The sequence below is a fragment of the Pollachius pollachius genome, assembly GCF_949987615.1.
Source record: "Pollachius pollachius genome assembly, chromosome: 7".
NCBI classification, from domain to species: Eukaryota; Metazoa; Chordata; class Actinopteri; order Gadiformes; family Gadidae; genus Pollachius; species Pollachius pollachius.
In genome coordinates, this window is record NC_136940.1 from 11886192 (window position 1) to 11895294 (window position 9103).

The following is a 9103-nucleotide window of genomic DNA, read 5'->3' on the forward strand; positions in this document are numbered from 1 at the left end:
GCATCACAGTCGTACTAGTAGTCATTGTAGGAGTCGAAATTTCGAAAATAAAAACATATTGTCGAAAAACCGCAACAGCGTTAAATGTTGTATGCGTGTTTCACAATACTACAAATAAGCTGCTCCGTAGTGTATAAGGCACACCTTATTATGCATATTTGCCCACTACCCAAGTACTAGCATGTTCCGTCCAATGCTGATGTGAACCGTAACCAAATTGTTTTAATGATGCAATATTCCTTGTGGCCGTGCAGTGTTGCCGGTCAACTGATGGTTGAGTGAGCGTCTATGAGTAATTGAAGCTGATGCCGATTCAATCTTGGGTAAAACCCTGAACTCTTTGACAGCTTTTGAAAACAAGGCATCTTTTATTTTGAAACCATATTTAGATGCAGAGGCTTCTAAATTTTGTTCATGGACTGAGAACACATTTTGGAAAACTGTCTTCCTTGTTTTTTAGTCCGTTATGAAATGATGTCAATGTTATTTCTTTGCGAGGTTATCTTTTACTTGCAAACCTTAAGTAAATGAGCATATGGGCTTTACATCGTGAAGGAACTTCATGTTTTCTCACTCTAATGTAAATCACTGAAAACTACACGTTTATTTTTTTCTATGAAGACTTTGTGTTTACAAAATCTACCCATAAGCCAACCCATAAAATAAGACATAGCAATCGTTTTGGCTCATAAAATCGGGATGCAAGCTGTGGCTTTGTTTTGTATTTTGTCAATGGACTAGCGGCACTGCTCACTATCACAGGTAGCACTGTGGTTTCCATATTCGTATGTATGAATGAGAAGTAATTGGTAGTTACTGTAGTTAATGTGAGCAAGATCGTATTTCGAATTCTAAACCCTCACACAAACAATAAGATGCAGACCTGTTGAATGCACTGTGAATGCTGATTGCAATCTGGTTTTAAAAACTTTTCTATGTTGTGCTCTTTAGGACCAGAAGCAGACGGACTCCATCCAGGTTCTGCAGAACCAGCTGGAGAACGTCACCAAGCTGATGCTTAACCTCACATCTACGGTCAGCCAGCTCCAGAGAGAGGTAGGCCCACCATACACCACTGCTCCTGATGCTGCTCAAAGATTTAAGGCCCAAGAGTCATCAATAGCCATCAGTTGCAATGCTAAATGAATCAACGTGGTGCAAAAAGTTTCCAAAGAGTAGGCCGTTCTCACCCCACCCACGCATCCCGGACAGCGAGCCACTAGTTGATGACCTCTGGGTTAAGAGGCTATTTGCCGGATATGTCAAGAGGCTTTTGTGTTTTATTTTTTTCTCTCTTGCAGGTGTCGGACCGCCAGTGCTACCTGGTAGTGTCCTTGGTCCTCTGTCTCTCCCTGGGCCTGCTGCTCTGTCTGCAGTGCTGCCGTAATTCCCCTGCCCACACGAACCAAATCAATCCCCCTCTCCTGCCCAAGAGCAACCACTACCCCAGCCCCAAGAGGTCAGCTCCAATTTACATTTAGTCATTGGGCAGACAAATTCAAACGTTTACTTAAAGTACATGTACGTGCATTCACACGTTCACACACTTTCACAAACATGCACGTTAAGCCTATGATTTAATTCAACTTTACATTAAACATTAGTAATTTTGTTTCTACTGTCCTCCCTGTGTTTGTGTTAGATGTTTTTCGTCATATGATGATATGAGTCTTATGCGAAGAGTGACCTGTCCTCTTGTTCGCTCCAAGTCCTTTCAGCTGTCGTCTACAGATGGTAGGAACTCCTCTTCCACATGCACACGCATACACATACACACACATACTTCTAAGAGGTAATTTGAGTCACACACTTCCCACGCATATCACATGAGATTCTAGTTTCTTGTGTCTTCTTCACTTGCCCTGTTACTAGAATTAGTTAACATCTCCCTCCATCTACATTCTCTTGACTACCCTCTCTGTCTTTCCTTGTGATGGCCGTGTCCACCTATCTGATCCCCTACGGAAGACAGTGTGGAGTGTGAAATGGGAGCCACGGGTTTCCCAAAGGGAGCGGCCGGCACATTTCCTGAAAGAAAAAAGCCTTTCACTCACAGAACTTGAAACTCCATATCCCTTTCCCTCTCCTCAGAGCCCCCTCCACTTTGTGTCTGTGATTGTGTGGATCTTTGCTTTGAGAGAGTCATTGCCAGCTTGTGTCAATGTGCAGGAGTATAATAATAGATGCAATGCTTTGGGCTGGCTCATGGTCGACATTTGCAAGTAGTAATGATAGGTTGAGAAGAACGACACACGTCGCAGAAGCGACTAGTTTTAGTTTGAACGTCAACAATAAACCTTATTTTTATGGAATTATATGCATTTCTAAGCATTCGGTTCATCTTTTGTGTATGTTATACATCTCCACGTATCTTCAAACCCAGCCACTACTTGCAAGGTCATTTCATGCTTGTTACATGTACGTGTTCCTGTTTGCCATTCCATCATTAACCGAGGCCCTCTCTCCCCTGTTCAGTAGGTCCAGATGACTTGTACATTGTAGAACCTCTAAGGTTTTCTCCAGAGAAAAAGGTACAGTGTTCACCCTAAACCGCTACTGTGGGGCCTTTGGCGGCCATGTTGAGTGTTTGTTTTGGTGTCAGTCGGGAGTAGAGACAAATTAGTCAGTAGGTGTCACTTGGTCTCCCTCCTTCCTGTCTCTGCACCTTGGCCAGTATCCTTATTATTCTTCTTGTAACCTTAAACCCAGGAACAGTGCCATGACGTCACGAAAAAGGATAGTGACCTGTTATTGCGAAAGACAGTGTTTATGTATATGTCAGAAACTTTCTGAACATAATAGTGTTGTTGTTATTGTCCATTCTGCTCTCCCCCCAGCATCACCACCCAAAGTAGGACTGTCAATAATATCAGTACTAACTACTAGTGCTTGGCTTGACTGTGGATTGATTTGGCCTTGATGAATCACAATCTTGAGTCATTATTTTTATTCATTATATATTTTTCCCCCATAGAAAAAGCGGTGTAAGACGAAGCCATCGGAGAAGGTTGAGGCGCTGATGGTGCCATGCCCCTCGAGCCCCATGGCCAATGGTGGTCCCAAGTGCAACGGCTTCCATCGCTGCCTGTCTGCCCCTCCTCCTCTTCCAGCCCTCCTCCCCCCACCTCCTCCTCAGTCACCCCCTAATCCCCTCCCTCAGTACGCCGGTGTCCCCGTGGAGGATGTGACGTTGACGCTCGCTTTCAGGCCGTCGTCTGTGGAGACCGGCGGAAGCAGCAGCAGCAGCTGTAGCTCCTCCACCCACTCGGAAGAGTCTTACACCAGCCGCCTCCCCCCGCCCTCCCTCAGCTTCTCCTCCTTGTCGCCGGGTATGTACATCGACCAGGCCCTACCCTTCCCGCTGCACCGGGACCCCACAGCCAAGCCCCGCCAGGTGAAGCGCTCGGTGCAGCGGCGGAAGTCGCGGCAGTCTGAGCTGCAGTTCCCCTCCGTGCCAGAGGGGGTGGTCGGCTCTCTACCAAGCCTGCAAAAATTGATCAAGGGAAACAAGGATATCAGCGTGGGGTCTATCAGTGTCACCGAGGTCACTGGGCATGTCTGAATAACATTTGGACAGACAGACGCACATCAGAGTGATCATGGTTTTGTGAGTCCCCTGCACACAACTTTTTGAACCCAAAGCCACACACAGCACTGCTAGCTGACTCTACCGGTTTCTGGGATAAGCCTGGCGCCTTGTCGTCTCTATAAAAAGACTACAGCAGCCATGTGCGTTGAGGAACTAGAATGGCTGGTATTAACTGAGCATCATACACTCCGTAAACTACTTTAAACACACACAAACACACACCCCTGTCAGAGACCTCTGAGGTGGTCACGTGCCTTTTTATAAGTTCGAGAGCTTTTAGTGGTGAAAACATGAAATTGAGAGATTTGTCTTTTGTCTTTCCGTACCAGGTTATATTTTGTTAAGTTTTCTTTTTTGGGGAGACATTAACCGAGACACGATTTTGGTGTGGGGGCATGAAACATGAATAGTCCAACCCATTGAAATGTGAGTGCGCTGTCTCCACTAAGGATAGCACATTGTTTTTTTATTGTTATTTCCTCCTGCCTTTGACAGCCCAACGCTGGATCAAACGAATTGCATCGTTGGGGAACTGAGAACAGATGCTCCGTCTGATGAAATGTGATTCATCAGTGGAACCCAGCAGAACTGTTCCCTGTCCCTCCATCTTTCACTTCCATTTTTTCTTTTATATAATATATCTTTCCACTCTTTTTTCATATGGGACCAGCGTTTTGACCATTAACAATCATCAGGCCCTATCTCTTTCTATATTTACTTTTCTGTCTTTCTTATTTATTATCTTTCTTGTCAACTCCAAGCCCAACTTTTTGTAGCTGAATGACGAAATGTGCTCAGTGTGCGGATGATCAGTGATGCGGATGTGTTATTCTGTCCAGGTTAATGTTTAACTAACTAACTAAGCTCAGGCTATAAAATCAACTGAAGCAGTCTCAGAAACCTAACCATTCTACCATGAAAAACTTTTCATGCTTTTTGGGGCTGGGCCCCAATCCAATACTTTCCCAATTTTCATACATGCTTACATAAATGGCAACGGCCCTTATGAGATATTTACTGTAATGGTTGACGTGGTACGTATAGCTTGCGAGGCAGGTCTAACTGGGTAAAGCATAGAGGGTGAATCTCTTTGTAAATGTGACACGCAGCCGAGTCGCAACACATATCGACACAAGGATTGGTTTGTTTGAATGGAAGCAGGCATCCAATGGGGGTGAGAAAACATACAGAGACCACATGAGCTATGACCTCGTGTTCTGAGGATTACACACTTTTCTTTCAGACAAGCGCTCCTGGTACTCGGTGATGGACGCCGATGGACTTGTATTTAACTATTTATTTATTTAAATGCCTTATCTTTACAGAATCTTCCACACAATGTAGTCAACCCTGCCTCAGTGTCTTGGGAGACTGGGGGCGGGGGGGGGGACTGGACACACAGGTTTCCTGGGAAAAATGCAATATTATACTCAACAGTACTAGTGCTCACTAATGGGCAATAAGCAAAGCACCTTTTTTTTAAGTAGATGTATTAATATATTGTATCTTTCTGGGAAATGGCTCAATGGTCTTTGACTCTGAATCCACAGCACTCCCTGAGAGAAACTCCCTAGTTTCCCTTAACCAGTTATCTACCAATGTCACATGCCCTGAACAGGTTTACATAAAGGACATAATTCTAGCTTTATTTATTGTCTGACTCCTCACAGAAGCTTGTGGGTATGGGTGAGACTTCTCCTCTTGATTGTGTCATGGGCGCTTTGGAAGTAACATGAAGAAAGGCAAATCCACCGAAATTAAAGATGCTTTTGTGTGTCTTGCTCTCGCTGTCAGTCTCGGTTTCTTACCACGTATAATGAAGCACAGGCGGACCCCCTGGTAATCCGAGACGCTAAACCGCTCCAACATTATAAAGAATCTATTACTCTACTGATTGACTGAGAAATCACTGAATGGGCATTCCCTGCAATGATTCTATGAATGAGAAATAAGCACCTATTTGTGTTTTCTGAATGGCTACTTATCTCGTTGGGCCTGGAGTTTTGACTATTTGAGATGTAGGCTGCGGGGCTCATCTTCCCCACCTCTTTTTAAATTTAAATTGAGATTGTTGTCCTGCGTCCACCTCTCTGCTCCATCGCACATGTATTTCACTGCACTTCTTTTTTGCTCTTTTGACTAAACCAAGTTCCTGTAGAGGGATTGAACATTTGATCCTGGCTAATTGTTCCATACATGTATGCATCTTCTACATTATTGCTTGCTTTACTTTTTACCTGTCTTCTCTCCCTCATCATCTTCTTCACTCATGTAGCGTATGTGTCTGCCCTCCCCTAATAGCCATGCCCGTGGTTTGGGAAGAATTAGGACATGAATCATGTTAACGTTTTTACTTAAGTGATCTAATTGAGAATTGGGTATGGATCGGAACACAATGTTTAAACGGGACTGTGATTGTGTATTCACTTTTGATTGAGTGATAGTATTGACCTGCATGTGAGAGTGTCTCGCTGTTACTCTCCTGTTTGCCCATGTCTGTGAGTCATGAGAGAGAGTCATTGTGTTGATTTTGTTGATCCCATTACATGCTGAATATAGAGCGATGGATCCCGGTAATCCAAGGATTTCTGTGTGCACTTTGTATAACTCCTTATGCCTTTTTTTTGTTTTAATGTCACCATTTTATTTTTCTATTCAACCTCGTATTGTCAAGTGTGACGATCTTTTAAAGCTGCAGGTTTTTTTTTCTTGTTACCCCTCACCCGCTCTCTCTCTCTCTCTCTCTGTGAAGACTTGCACAGTAGGAGTGAGAGTAACTACAACAAACTGTAGTGCCATTAGAAACTGTGAATTTTCTTAAATAAAAACGTTTTTGTTGTCTTTGACTTGCGCTGCTTTCAGTGTTTCGACATGTCAGACTGCTAGTAAATCTAGGTTTAAACTGGTTTATAATTAATCAGATGCGTTGCACATCTTAGTTTTAACTCTGGATTACTTAACCTAGTTTAAACAAGGATTAAAATAGGATTAGTTTTTGTTCAGTGTCTGCCATGATAGATTCCGGCCAAATGTGAACAAATAACACAATATAATCCGCAATTTTAAATTGTGGTCTCGTTTTTTCTAGCCTACATCGTGAAAAAAACAACGGTTCACGAGAGGGCTCGTGAATACGAGCTCACTTTTTGAATGAAGCTAACCGTTATTTTACCTTAACTGTTACACTTCACACTAAAACACTTGTTAACTTTATTAAGATATGGCACGTCAAAGAGGATCGAACTTTTCGACATTTGAAAAGATGTTGCTGTCGGAATTGATGGAGGAGTATGGGGTTTTAATTGAGGATAAGAGGAATGACAGCGTTACGCTGGACAAGAAGGAGGAGACCTGGGTCATGTAAGCGGAGTGCTTCGATGGCTCAACTGGCATTAAGGAGACGAGAGACAAGACGCAACTGAAAGCTTGCTGGAAAAACTTCAAGGCAAAGGCAAAAAAGGATGCGGCAGAAGAGAGGAGGGGGATGTTTAAAACTGGCGGAGGACCACCACCTCTATCAAAGAAAATCATTGATATGATCCCGCAGCAGATTTCCCCCCTCCCCAACCCATACGACGATGACGGCGCAGTAGAGAGGAATACAGCGACAGAAACCGAAAGTAAGTAACGTTAACTAGTAACCATAGTTCGTTACCTAAATTTTATAAAAAAATGTATAATATTAATAACGTTAGCAGGTTACAATAATGTGTCACGACCCTCTGTTCAACGCCATTAATCGCAGCAATGAAATAGTCTCTATAACGTTAAAAAAAAAAAACGTTGTCTTTGTCTGGCATATACATCTGTGGATATCCTTCTATTAATTTGTTTCATGTCTTCTGTGTTTTTGTTTGTTTAGCTGAGACTTTCATTGTGCTCGACCTGATAGAGCCAGTGGAGCCGGATGATGGAAACCTGAAAGCAGAAGCAGCATCACCAGTGAATGCCCCTGCTGAAAAGTGCTCTAAACTTGGCTGTCACCAGGAACTTCTTAGATTGGAGACAGAAAGATGAATGCTTGACATTGAAAATGCTCATTTAAAAAAAGAAGTCCTGTTGCTACAGAAAGAGCAAAAGCTACTGGGCATAAGACAGTCGCAACCACTATAATTTGTAATTAATGAAGTAGTAATAAGGTAGTGAATTAATTCTGAAACTGTTACCATTAACGTCATCATTTTCAAATAAGCAATTGCCTTCCTCCCTGTGTTGTATTATATTTGTTGGATAAGTAAAATGTTTATTTCAATTCAATTGCCAGTCTCCTTGTCTTGAATTTCTGGTGAGTTCTTCCTGAAGGCGAAAGGAAGAAGCATATAAATTAGTAAGTATGGGTTAAGGTAATCTAATGTAGAAGTGCCCTAAGTATCCAACATATACAAGTATGTCATACTGACCTTAGTTATGCTGCAAAGTGATTTTCAATCAGTGTTCTCCTGACAGCATTGCCATTTGGGTTCGCAGCATTCTGCACTTGAGCATCTTCCAGGTCTTTCTGAAGTGGGTCCTCATCCACCTCTGGTAGCTCGTCTACTACTCACTTCCCAAAGTTATACAGCACAGCTACTGAAACGATGATTGTCAGGGTAGTGTCCACTTTTGTGCGGAGTCCTTCTTGTATACATGGAAATCTCCGCTTCCACCAAATACTCTCTATTATTCCTCTAGTTTGAATGTGGGATTAATTGTAATTTTTCTCTGCCTGGGTCTGAGGGTTCAAAAGAGGAGTCATCAGGTATGGGCGACATGCATAGCCATTTTCACCCACTAGGGGTCCATGGATGTCCCCTCCTACCAGCAGTGCAGAAAGTTGACTGTTGTCAAAGATACGGCTGTCATTTGTGGATCCTGGCCATCGTGCAACAAGTTGTGTGATCCTGGCCTGGTCTGGAGGCGCACACAGCTTTTGGCCGTGATAATATGTATTATATGATATAGATATCTATGTATTATATGATATTATTTAGATATAGAGCTCCAGGACTGTAACGCAAGTGTTGTACAGGTTCATGGGGATTGGGCAACATCAAGGAGAGATTTGCTTCCGCATCATCATCATCATCAAACAACGCATCAATTACAAGATTCTCCTCACCACCTACAAAGCGCTAAACAACTTTGCACCCTCATAATCTCCTCCATCGCCACTCCCCCACTCGCCGCCTACGCTCCGCTGATGCCAACCTTCTCACCTCCATCACCAAGACCAAGTATCGCAACCCTGGGGGACAGAGCCTTCGCCATAGCCGCCCCTACCCTCTGGAACTCCCTCCCTCTGGCCATCCGAAACTCTGATACACTCTGTTCATTCAAAAGTCAATTTAAAACCTATCTCTTCAGGACCACCTTCAACATTTGACAAATCATCCTCCGCCATCTTCCACTCTCTCCCGCTCTCTTAATGTGTTGGCTATTGTTGTGGTGTTGTTAATTTATTTATTTATTTTCCCCTTTTGTTTGATTGTCTGTACTGTCTGTATGTATTCCTTTCTTATTTGTAAAGCGTCTTTG

The 9103-nt window shown here is 43.2% G+C and overlaps 1 protein-coding gene across 6 annotated transcripts in view; it reads left to right on the forward strand.

Annotated features, from left to right (window-relative positions):
* suco (SUN domain containing ossification factor) overlaps positions 1 to 6435 on the forward strand; it is a 53786-nt gene extending 47351 nt beyond the window's left edge. For 4 of the 6 annotated variants that reach the window (XM_079739859.1, XM_079739861.1, XM_079739862.1 and 1 more), the window contains 5 exons: positions 952 to 1056; positions 1302 to 1459; positions 1643 to 1734; positions 2476 to 2531; positions 2975 to 6435. In XM_079739859.1, the coding sequence (XP_079595985.1) occupies positions 952 to 1056; positions 1302 to 1459; positions 1643 to 1734; positions 2476 to 2531; positions 2975 to 3562 (999 nt within the window). In that variant the 3' untranslated portion in view covers positions 3563 to 6435. Of the gene's footprint in view, positions 1 to 951; positions 1057 to 1301; positions 1460 to 1642; positions 1735 to 1972; positions 2532 to 2974 lie in introns of those variants that run through there. The other 2 variants (XM_079739860.1, XM_079739863.1) reach the window with 2 other exon arrangements.
* Positions 6436 to 9103: the final 2668 nt, after the last annotated feature.